At 50.8% G+C, this 12211-nt stretch overlaps 1 protein-coding gene across 8 annotated transcripts in view; it reads left to right on the forward strand.

The window, feature by feature from the left end:
- Positions 1-270: 270 nt before the first annotated feature.
- Cit (citron rho-interacting serine/threonine kinase) overlaps positions 271-12211 on the forward strand; it is a 182609-nt gene continuing 170668 nt past the window's right edge. For all 8 annotated transcript variants that reach the window (XM_037198628.1, XM_037198629.1, XM_037198631.1 and 5 more), the window contains exons 1-3: positions 271-345; positions 2272-2380; positions 11156-11297. In XM_037198628.1, the coding sequence (XP_037054523.1) occupies positions 2285-2380; positions 11156-11297 (238 nt within the window). In that variant the 5' untranslated portion in view covers positions 271-345; positions 2272-2284. The remainder of the gene's footprint in view (positions 346-2271; positions 2381-11155; positions 11298-12211) is intronic.

Raw genomic sequence — 12211 nt, forward strand, 5'->3', positions numbered from 1 at the left:
AAGGACCGCGCTCCAGGATCCGCAGGAGCCGCCCCACACTCCAAACACAGCATCCTGCGAACCGCCAATTTCAAACTTCCCAGCCCTGCCCCGCCCGAACGCCCTTGCCCTCTTCCTATTGGTCACCAGTCAAGGGAAGACAAGATCTGATTGGTTTTCTCATTTCACTTCCTCCAGCCCTCCAAGACCGGGGCGTCCTGGCGGAGACCCCCTGCTGTCCATCACGGATGGCGAGCGCTGATTGGTTCGGGCACGGTTGGGACCCGCCCACGCCGTTTCGCTCAAACGCTGGGGCGGGAGGCTCAGGGCGGAGCGCGGCGAGTGTAAGCCGGGGGTTTGTAGAATGTGAGTCCGGGTTGTGTGGTGTGTGTGGATGTCCGGGGTGTGTGTGGGAGAGGGTCAGGAGGGGAGCCCCCCTTCCCGGGTCTCCCCGCCTGGCCCCGTCCATACTGATGCCCATTTCCCCCCCTGCGGCTGGGAACCTCAGGATGGCGGGGGCCCATTGAGGGTCGGCTGGGGCTGCAGTCTGGGGTGTGCTGGGGTAGCCCCAGGGTCTGTGGGTTCAACCCTAGGTCTGTGAGTGCAGCTCCGGGGTTTGTGGGTGTAGCCCCGGGGTCTGTGGGTTTAACCCTGGGTCTGTAGGGTGTAGCCCCTGGGTCTATTGGTTCAATCCTGGCTCTGTGGTACAGCCCTGGGGTCTATGGGTTCAGCCCTGGATCTGTGGGTGTAGGCCCTGGGCCTATGGGTACAGTCCTGGGTCTGTTGGTTCAGTCCTGGGTCTGTGAGTGTAGCCCCGGAGTCTGTGGGTTCAACCCTGGATCTGTGGGTACAGAGCGGGGTCAGTGGGTGCAGCCCCGGGGGTCTATGGGTTCAGTCCTGGGTCTGTGGGTGTAGCCCCGGGGTCTGTGGGTACAGCACCGGGGTCTGTGGGTTCAACCCTGGGTCTGTTGGTTCAGTCCTTGGTCTGTGGGTACAGCCCGGGGTCTGTGGGTTCAGTCCTGGGTCTGTGGGTGCAGCCCCGGGGGTCTATGGGTTCAGTCCTGGGTCTGTAGGTGTAGCCCCAGGGTCTGTGGGTGCAGCTCCGGGGTTTGTGGGTGTAGCCCCGGGGTCTGTGGGTTCAGCCCTTGGTCTGTGGGTTCAGCCCCTGGGCCTATGGGTACAGCCCTGGGTCTGTTGGTTCAGCCCTTGGTCTGTGGGTGCAGCCCCGGGTTCTGTGGGTTCAGCCCTGGGGGTCTGTGGGTGCAGCCCCAGGGTCTGTGGGTGTAGCCCCGGGGTCTATGGGTTCAGCCCTTGGTCTGTAGGTGAGCCCCTGGGGTGTGCTGGGGGAAGCCTGGAGTCTGTGGAGGGGGGTCTGGGGTGTTCTGCCCCGGGCCCAGGACTCCTTAGAGAGGACTGAGTCCCTGTAGCCTCTGCCTCCTGTAAGCCTTACCTGTGTTGTTCAGGCCCATGACACTTCCCATTACCTGTGTGATCTTAACTCACTCACTTAACCTCTCTGTTCCAGTGTCTCCATTTTCCCTGCCTAACCTGACGCCTCCCTCTTGTGTCTTCCTCCCTCTTATAAGCCCTCTGACTTTTCTGCCATGCTAGCCCAGGCATCCTTCCTCAGGACCATTGACCTCTGTACCCCCCAGGGACAGTGCACTATTCTTTTCCCAGATGATCTGCAGGGCTCTCTGGTCATCCCATCTGGGCCTTGGTTCACACGTTACATCTGTTTAGACAGGGTTTTTATTTTGTAATTTATGAATATTACTTTATATACTTTAAAAAATTTTTAAAGTTAGCGTGTGAGGTGTTAGATATTTGTAGTAGTCAGGGGTCACTAGAGGATCAGAACTGGCCGACCGAATGAAAAGACAGATGGGGATTTGTTAGAGAGGCTTACAGGCTGTGGTCTGGCTAGTCCAACAATGGCTGTTAGTTCTTTTAAAAATGATTCATTTCGCTGGGCGGCGGTGGTGCACTCCTTTAATCCCAGCACTCGGGAGGCAGAGGCAGGCGAATCTCTGTGAGTTTGAGGCCAGTCTGGGCTACAGAGCGAGATCCAGGACAGGCACCAAAGCCACACAGAGAAGCCCTGTCTTGAAAAACAAAACAAAAAAAGATTTATTTCTGAGTATTTTACCTGCATGTATGTATGCACCATGTGCCTGTCTAGTGCTGTGGAGGCGGGAAGCGCCCTCATCCTGATGTCTTTAGGGAGATAGGGCCTCGCCAAGCCCTTCCTGCCCTCAATGTACACACTTAACTTTCTCCATTGTCCTTCAGCGTCAGCAGAGAGATGTTGAAGTTCAAGTATGGAGTACGGAACCCAATGGATGCTAGTGCCTCCGATCCCATCGCTAGTCGGGCCTCCAGGCTAAATGCCTTCTTCCAGGTGAGAGGTTGCCTGCCAGCGGTGCGCACCCGCGAGGGCTGTGGTCACCGCCTTTGATTGTAGCGTGTGTTGAGACTAATATTCTTGGGGGAATCCCGTTTGTTGTTGTTTTACATGATCTGACGGAGTTGGACAAAGGTGCCACTGTGCTGACGGCTCTATGGCTGGACCTGCCCTCGGGACATCTCACTGTTTCCCACACTTCACAGCTCTAAACCCTGTCCCTCAGTTAAAGGAAGAAAAGGGACGAAGGGACTGGTTAAAATCCGAATTACTTCCGGTGCGTGTGTGCATGCTGCGTGCGTGTGTCTGTCTGTCTGTCTGTCTGTCTGTCGTGTTGTGTCTTTCTGTCTGGGTGCCCAGAGAGAGGCCAGCAACAGGTTTCAGACCCCTTGAAGCTGGAGTTAACGGTGTTTGTGAGCTTGCCTGATGGGGATGCCGGGATCCAAACGCTGGTCCTTGGATAGCGTAGTGAACAAGCACACTAACCACGGAGCCATCTCTCTGGCCCCAGTGTAGACATAAACTTTGTTCATACAAGGGACGTCTGCTCTATTTGTTTTTTTTAAAAGACAAATTCTTTTTATTCTTTTTATTTATGTAGCTCTGGCTGTCCTGCAACTCACTGTGTACACCAGGCTGGCCTCGAACTCACAGAGATCCATGTGCCTGTGCCTCCCGAGTGTTGCGATTAAAGGCGTGCGCCACCACACTTGGTGGCTGACGTCTGCTCTTTAGATTAAATACCACACCTGTGTAACCACATCCCTCCTGAGAACTAACATTTCCTTCATCCTATAAGGACGGATGAAATTATTTCCTAGAGTCCCCCCCCCCCCCCCCAGGGTTTCTCGGTGTAGTTTTGGTGCCTGTCCTGGCTCTCACTCTGTAGACCAGGCTGGCCTCAAACTCACAGAGATCCGCCTGCCTCTGCCTCCCGAGTGCTGGGATTAAAGGTGTGCGCCACCACCACTGCCTGGCTCCGAGCAGTTTTCTTTTTTTTCTTTTTCTTTTTTTTTTTAAGATTTATTTATTTATTATGTATACAGAGGAGGGCGCCAGATCTCATTACAGATGGTTGTGAGCCACCATGTGGTTGCTGGGAATTGAACTCGGGACCTCCGGAAGAGCAGTCGGTGCTCTTAACCTCTGAGCCATCTCTCCAGCCCCCGAGCAGTTTTCTAATTCTTTTGTTTCTGGTGTTTGTGGATCACTGGTGAAACAGGGTCCCTGTTTGTCTTCTATCTTCACAAGTCAAGAGGACAAGTAGAGAGTGAACGGTTAAAACTGACATTGGGAAACTATGGTCCAGCACGTGTTAGTTGTGTGGCTTAGGGTAAATTAATCACACCTTCTTTGAATCTGCTTTTTATTTTTGATTTATTTATTTACTTATCTTTTTGCAACAGGGTCTTGCTATGGAGCACAGGTTAGCCTCAACTCTGTGTGTGTGCATGTTCATGTCTGTGTGTGCTCATACATCATACACCAAGGGACTCGAGTGGAAGACCAAGGATGGCCTTTGGTGTCTTGTCCGCATCTTGTGTTTTTTTTTTTTTTTTTTTTGGACCAAGTTCTCTCTTGTCCACTGCCGTGGTTTCCAGACTAGCCGTCTCCTGAACTTCTGATTCTCAAGCCTCAGTCTCCCATTCCCTACGGGGACATTTATGATTAAAGCCGCTTGGGCTACTGTATCTGGCTTTTAGGTGGGTTCTGCATATCCAAACTCAGCTTATCAGGCTTGTCTAAAAATACTTTTAACTGTCTTCTGAGCCACCCGTTTTAAAAACAGGGTCTCACTATGTAGCCCGGGCTGGCCTGGCCTCGAACTCCTGTATCCCAGGTTGGCCTCTAACTCACGACCCTCCTGCCTTCATTTCCCTGTGCTGGAGTTGTTACAAGGATGCACCGCCATGCCTAGTTCTTATCTTCGCCTTGGCCTTCTGAATGCCGTGGTGACCCACATGCCCTGTCGTGTCCTGCTGAATCCACTCTATCAAGTTTGTTCATGTTTGAAATGGGATGGCATCCAGGCAGTCCTGGAAAATTCCCATGATCCTCCAGCTGCAGCCCCCACAGCGCTGGGATTGTCCGTGGGCCATCAGGCCAGGCTCAGATCTACTCTTACGACAGGAGCCCTGGTGCCTTTCCCACAGGGTTGTTGATGGAGTACTGAGATGATCCACATGAAACGCTTTGGGCCTTACCCAGCTAGCTCTCGGGCATATCCTGTATAAACGAGCCCTGGGGCTATACTGGGCTGCTTCGTGGGTTTGAGGGCCAACCTGAGCTAAGTAGTAAGAGCCCGTCTCAAAACAAAAGACCAAAAAAAAAAAAGTAAGAATGCTAATTCTTTTTCTAAAAAGATTTCAAAGATTTAGCTGGGCTTGATGGCACACACCTTTAATCCCAGCACCCAGAGGCAGAGACTGGTGGATCTCTGTGAGTTCAAGGCCAGCCTGGTCTACAGAATGAGTTTTATTTCAGTCAGGGTTGCATAGTGAGATCCTGTCTCAAAAAAAAAAAAAAAAAAAGATAACGTTTTATTTTAATTATATGAATTGTATGTATCGTCCGGAGCTGCAGCTAGCTGCCTGACAGGAGTGCTGGGAACCGAAGTCATCCTCTGCAAGAGCTGCTGGAGCTCTGGACTGCTGAGGCGTCCTCTGTCCCCAGTCTTTGGTGTTAATACTACTTGTAGCATGATGTTGTTTTGAAAGGACCAGGCAGACTCCATAACAGGCTGCTCAGTCTTCTCCCAGAGATCAGGCCTCAATTTCAGTGTCCTGAGACTTGAGCAAGCAGTTTCTTGAAGGGCCATGAACACAAGACATAATCCTTGCGGTAGGGACTCCCTCTCTGCATGTATTCTGACTGCTCAAGGTTCAGCCATTTGTCTACTGTCTGGGACCCTTCACCAGCTTAGAACTGCGTGCATGGGTCAGTGTGAAAGCCTGGGCCACTGAGCCAGCCCCCACAGTCAGTACGTGCTAGGCCAGCCAGCCTCCATGGCAGCTCAAGGACAAAGCCTGGGACTTGTCTGGGCCTGCCCCAAAATGGTAAATGTAACCCTCAACTATCCCTAACCAGTTAAAAGTTACTCACATCGATTGCCACTTACACAAACCAATCCTGAGTCTGTTCCCATGTAGTCTGTAGACCCCAACCCCCACTTGCTTTGAAAAACCCTGTCCCATTGCTGCTTGGGGCCTCTCCTGCTCTGCTGCTTTCTCAGACTGACAGAGAGTCCCGAGTTAACTTGTAACAATACAGAGACTCTGCTTTGGTGTCGGATTAGGTCTCTTGGTGGTCTTTGGGGGACTCTGGGTACAATAGTCTCAGTTTCTCTGTGTGTTTCTGTGACAGAATGCTCTTGACAGTTGAAGCAGTTTAAGGGAGAAAGCGTTTTGGCTCACAGCTCTGTATGACATCAGGGCAGGGGAGTCACAGAGCCAAGAGCCTGAGGGAGCTGGTCACATGCCATCCTCTACAGTTAGGCTGCTGTGTCTCCATCCTCATATACATAGTCCAGGGTCCCCGGCTTGGGGAACAGTCCTGTCCAGCCCACAGTTGAGATGGGTCTTCACAGTCAGTGAATGTGATCAAGGTAATCAGTCCCTCACAGGCACGTGCAGAAAGCCATTGACAACATGAATCACACACACTGTGGTCCTAATCACGATGATCTCCGCGTACTTACCAATACTTCCATGTGGGATGCCTGTATGATGAATGGTAATATTCTTGCTGACATTTGTCTGCCCCCCCCTCAGATGTTAGTACTGGGGACTGTGAAAACAGTGGGAACAGCTTCGTAGCTTGGGTTGTTCTGTGGAAACCTTTGTTTTCAATCAGGAGACAGTTCTCACAGATGAATGCTCTGTGACCGTAATGGCTGAACGCTGTTGCATACAGGACACGTGCCCAACTAATTACAAAACAAGTACTCATTTATTAAGGGCTGTGATCTGGGGCTGGAGAGACGGCTCAGCCATTAAGAGCACTGGCTGCTCTTCCAGAGGACCCCAGTTCAATTCCCAGCAACCACATGGTGGCTCACAACTGTCTGTAACTGCAGTTCCAGGGGATCTGATGTGCTCTTTTAGCCTCTGAGGGTACCAAGTATGTAGGAAATACACCTGTATGTGCAAAATAAAAATTAAAAAACAAAACAAAACAAAACAAAAAAACAACTCACGCAGCTTGTAAGACACTCAGGTGAGTGACATTTTGGGACTGTCTGATTTCAAGGGCTGATCACGTGACCCGAGGGCGGCATTACTAGCATGTCTCAGAGTTGATCCGCTATCTTTTATGCTTAATGGGGAGGATTCTGAGTAAAACCTTTGGTGCTGGTTGTTTTTTGTTTAGTTTTTTTTTTTTTTTTTTTTTTTTTTGTCAATTTGAGTCACCTGGGGAGAAGGAATCTCAACAGAGACAATGCTTCCTCAGCTTGGCCTACTGTAGGCAAGCTTGGAGGCATTTTCTTTTTCTTTTTTTTTTTTTTTTGGTTTTTCGAGACAGGGTTTCTCTGTGTAGCTTTGCGCCTTTCCTGGGACTCACTTGGTAGCCCAGGCTGGCCTCGAACTCACAGAGATCCACCTGGCTCTGCCTCCCGAGTGCTGGGATTAAAGGCGCGCGCCACCACTGCCCGGCATGCATTTTCTTGATTAACAATTGATGTGGGAGGGTCCAGCACACTGTGGGAGGTGCCATCCCCTGTGCAGGCGATCTCGAACGGTATCAGAAAAGCAGGCTGAGCAAGCCACCAGGAGCAAGCCAGTGAGCAGCGTTCCTCCATGGCTTCTGATTCAGTTTCTTCCTCCGGTTCTGCTCTGACCTGCCTTCATGATGGGCTGTAAGCTGACATGAACCTTTTCCTGCCCTTCTGGCCTTTGATCCCAGCAGTAGAAAGCAAACCAAACACTTTTATGACATCTCTTTTTAACGCTGAGTGACTTGAATTGATTTTTGTTTTTTTCCTATAATAATGTTCCTGAGGGTGTGTGCTTTATAAACAAAAGAGGTCACATGGCTCACAGTTCTGCAGGCCCAGGAGTACACCAATGGCTTCCTCGCGGCTCTGCTGAGGGCCTGGTAACCATGGCACCATACTGGCAGGAGCATGTGCAGAGAAATCACATAGGCAAGACAGGAAGTGAAAGAGCAGGCCCACTTCCTTTCTAAACACCCCGCTCCTGAGGTTTTTAAGGAAAGCATTTTGTTGTCTCTCGGAGACCAGATAGGTGTCTCACCCTCTCTTGAAGACCAGTTCATGGTAGCCACACCCATGAACCTTGGGGGGTTAAACCACATGCAGACAGCAGCAATTAGTGCCTCCTGCTCCGGGAAAGGTGTGGTGGCAAAGTGTCTGGGTACACCAGACGTCCGCCTCAGGTCCACCTCATGTGCCTGCCGAGGCCGCTGTGCCGTCCCCATGCAGGGCTGTCTGTCGCTCTGAGGCAGATCCAGTGGCTGGTTTGTTTTCTTGTATTAAGGTATGTCCTCTAGACCAGGTCTCGGTCGGTGTGGCTCCCTCCTACACAGGGCACTTGTGTTTCGGGTGCTTGGCAGACTGCCAGAGCCACAGACATCTCAACAGATCACCAGGCGGCCAAGGCTTTGCCAGTTTTTTTTTTTTTTTTTGCCAAGCAAGGATGTAGAAAACAAATAAAAGGAAAAAAAAAAAAAGCTGTTACTCTCTGGTCTTTTCATTTCCTAAAGAAAGGGCATTTTAAGAAACATGGAGAGAGTAAGAAAAAGCATCAGAACAAAGGGCCATTTTCAGGGTTGAGTCTCTCGAGCATTTGGAGAAGGTATGATAGGGCGCTCTGAGCGTAAGCCTCCGTGAGTCTCCGGGAACCCCTCGTCTACGTGGGTTCAACTCTCCGGTGGACAGAGTTAAAGGCAAGCGAAGGCTCAGGCAGGAAGGCCCAGCCGTTCCCAACTTGACTGAGTCTCCCGGGGAACTGGTGAAAATCAGTTCTAAACCGCAACCTAGAACATTTTAATTGAGGGGCTTGGTAATAGGGCCAAAGAATCCGTTCTTTTGTGATCCTCTAGTGATTCAAGTGCAGCTGCTCCTCTATGCTGCCCAGTGTTGTGTAACAGGCCCTAAAGCTTAAAGGAACAGTCGCATCTTTGCCTTGGATTTTGCAGATTTTTCCAGCAGGCGTGGTGGCGCACGCCTTTAATTTCAGCTCCTGGGAGGTAGAGGCAGGTGGATCTCTGTGAGTGGAAGGCCAGCCTGGTTTATATAGCAAGTTCCAGGCCAGCCAGGGCTACAAAATAAGACCTTGTTTCAAAACAAATAAACAAACAAACAAACAATCAAACTCCAGCTGGTTGGCTGTACTTCATTGGGTGGCTTTGCACCACCCCACGGCATCAGGGGTTACACCTGGGTCAGTAGAATTTAGGTGCTGACTGCTCACTAAGGCACCCCTGTTTATTCTTTTATTATTTATTTATTTAGGTTTTTCAAGACAGGGTTTCTCTGTTTAGTCCTGGCTGTCCTGGAACTCACTCTGTAGACCAGGCTGGCCTCGAACTCAGAGATCCGCCTGTCTCTGCCTCTCGAGTGCTGGGATTAAAGGCGTGTGCCACCACTGCCCGGCCCCTTATTTTTTAAATGGAATTATTTGTTCTTATTTACATGTGCTCACATGCTCCTGTGACCGTGGGCGCCTGCATGCACCTGCCATTGCACATGGATACCAGAGTGCAACTTGGAGGAGTCAGGGGTCCTCTCGCCTTGTTTTGAGGCAGGGTCTCTCTTGTTTTGCCAACAGTTTATTCCTGGTTCACTGGCCTACAGACTTCTGCCGACTCTCCTTCCTCCGTCTCCCGTTGTCCAGGGGGAATGCTAGGGTTACAGACGTGCCCCCACATTTGGCTTTTTGTGTGGATTCCAGGCATCAAACTCAAGTCATCAGGCCTCTGCTTGCTGAGCCATGATCCCGCCCTCACGTGGCCTCTCCATGTATTTACTTACTTATTCATTTACCTAGGCTATCTTGGGCTCCTTTTTTTCTACCCCCTGCAAATAATAAAAGATTTTCCATTCTGTGGGTCATTGGTGGCAGCTATTCACCTTTGCCATTGTGGCGCCCAAGGCGTCAAGGACGCAATGCAAAGGAGCAGGCATGGCTACTTTCCAGCAGAACCCTGCTTACAATCCAGGCAATGGGCCTTGTTTGGCTCATGGGCTGTAGCATGCCAAACCCCAAATGCCGCCTAAACGTCTGTGCATGGCATCTGCCTTCCCAAAAAAATCCAAGGCAAAGGCTGTCTGGTTTCGTAGAGGCTGTACCGTGAACCAGCACAATACCATTCCTGTCACTGTCCTGGGTAATGTGAGTCTCAGGGATGGCACCTGTGCAGGTGGGTGGTAGATGCTGGGGGGAGGTGTGGCGTGTGCCAGGAATTGTTAGTGGTCTCTTTTGTCCTTTTTTTTTTTTTCTTTTGAACTCATAATCCTCCTGCCTCAGCCTCCCACAAGCTATGATTATAGGTATGTACCACCAAGCCTGGCTGCATTGAAAATGTGTGGGTGCATGCGTGCGCGTGTGCGTGTGCTTGTGCGTGCATGCGTGTGTGTGTGTGTGTGTGTGTGTGTGTGTGTGTGTGTGTATGTGTGTGTAGGCCAGCCATAGGCATTGGATGTATTTCCTTGGTTGATCTCCACTGTAATGTTTTGAGGTAGGATCTTTCACTGCTCATGAATTCAACCAGATGAACCGGCCATTGAGCTTCAGGAATCCATGTCCCATCCCCTAGTGTTGGGGTGACAGGCACTTGCCACTGCACCGAGATATTTTACATGGATTCTGGGGATCTGAACTCAGGTTCTAATTCTTGTGGGATGGGCTCTTTACCAGCCGATCCATCTCTCTCAGCCTGTGCACTCTTAAACATCTTCTTTCTGTGCCTCCCTCCTTCAGTTGTTTTGACAGAGAGACCGCCCCAATGTCCGTGGCCTCACATGGGAAACATTGCTCTAAACCAGGAGTTGCCAACTCCTGTCTTGAGAGGCCAGACAGTGGGCATAAATGAATCAAGCTGGCCAGACAGAAGAGCGGAAGTCAAGTCTACAGTGAACTTCAGCACCCACCAGGAGGGCGACATCACTCGGCCCCTTCTGTGTTACCAGGCGGAACAGGGCAATATTGCCAGATCCGCTAGAGTTTCAGGAAAAGACAGATAGTGTGTGTGTGTGTGTGTGTGTGTGTGTGTGTGTATAAAATCTGATTTAAAAATATTGGCAGATAATTCAAATTATTTTAAATACTTCAAGCCAAACAAAACATGTTTGTGGGCTAGACACAGTCTGCCAATCTGTAACCGATCCCACAGATCATGAATAAATTCGGCTTCGCGGTAGGCATCCATTCCTGCTCCTTGAGACGAACTAAAAGAGCTGGAGTTGCGTTAGCAATCCTGCAGCCACACGAGGAAGGACTGTCAATCACTGATTCCCGTTGAAGAGATGTGGCATCATCTCAGAACTCGCAGGGTCCGTGAAGCTCAGACTCAAGGGAGGAAAGAGGTTTACAGGGCTGGTGTTCTTGGCATGACGTTTTTCCCCCAGATGCAGGTGAGAAAGCCTGCCGCCATGGACCCCTGCAAATAATCACTTAACGGGCCCCGGAATCGTTACCAGTGTGCCGTGAGCAGTTAGCTGAGTCGGCCGCTTGTGATTTACTCTGCGTGGATGTTATTGATCGAAGCTTTTCATTATTGACAGAATCTCCATCTGCTGTTTGCCATTTTTAGGGGAAACCGCCCCTCACGACTCAACAGCAGCAGGCTGCTATTTCCCGGGAAGGGATGTTAGATGCCCTCTTTGCTCTCTTCGAAGAGTGCAGCCAGCCCGCCCTGATGAAGATGAAGCACGTGAGCAGCTTTGTCCGCAAGTGTAAGTCTCGACAACCCTCCCTCTAGAGGAAGACAGGACGCTAGGGGCAGAAGACATTGGTAGGAGGCGCAGAAAGCCGTGGTCTGCATAACGCTGGCCCAGGAGCGTACATAGATTGCACAGTCGTAGCCTGGAGACCAGACTGACGTCCGGCTTCTCCCGGCAAGTGACAGAAATTCAGGACGAAAGGGAACTATGTTGACTCGTGGGACAGAAATCCAAGGGTGCTTCAGGCATAGCTGGTTCCAGGGACTTCCTTGGTGGGGATGCTGTCCCCTGGCTCCCCTCTTACATGCTGAGCTAACCTGTCCTTCAGGCAGGATAGGTGCAGCGCTTAGGCGCCATTGTGTTTAAAGTCAATAAGATAATTTCTTCCAGTCGCTTAATTTTAAAATCATGATAAGAGGTGAACACACAGTAATGGTTCTGAATGGGTGTCTTCTCTTCCCTCTCCTCCTTCTCCTCCTTTCTCTCCTCCCTCCTCCTCTTCCTGTCCCCTCTCCTTCATGGAGCTTTGCCAATGAGCTACACCGCTAGCTAACTGGATTGTTTTATTTATACCGCTGATGCCATCTTTTTTTTTTTTTTTTTCTTGGTTTTTCGAGACAGGGTTTCTCTGCATAGCTTTGCGCCTTTCCTGGAACTCACTTGGTAGCCCAGTCTGGCCTCGAACTCACAGAGATCCGCCTGGCTCTGCCTCCCGAGTGCTGGGATTAAAGGCGTGCGCCACCACCGCCCGGCCGCTGATGCCATCTTTAAGTTTTCTTAGGCGGAAAAGCAACTGATGAAGGCGGAGTACCCCAGGGCCCGGGAATGCCATGGATCAGCTGACTCTGACCACACTCCTGATTTTGCTCACGTGGTGGGGCCATTGGGTGCTGGTGCCACAGCTTCTAGCGTTTTCCACTAGTGTT

This window comes from Peromyscus leucopus, chromosome 23, assembly GCF_004664715.2.
Source record: "Peromyscus leucopus breed LL Stock chromosome 23, UCI_PerLeu_2.1, whole genome shotgun sequence".
NCBI classification, from domain to species: Eukaryota; Metazoa; Chordata; class Mammalia; order Rodentia; family Cricetidae; genus Peromyscus; species Peromyscus leucopus.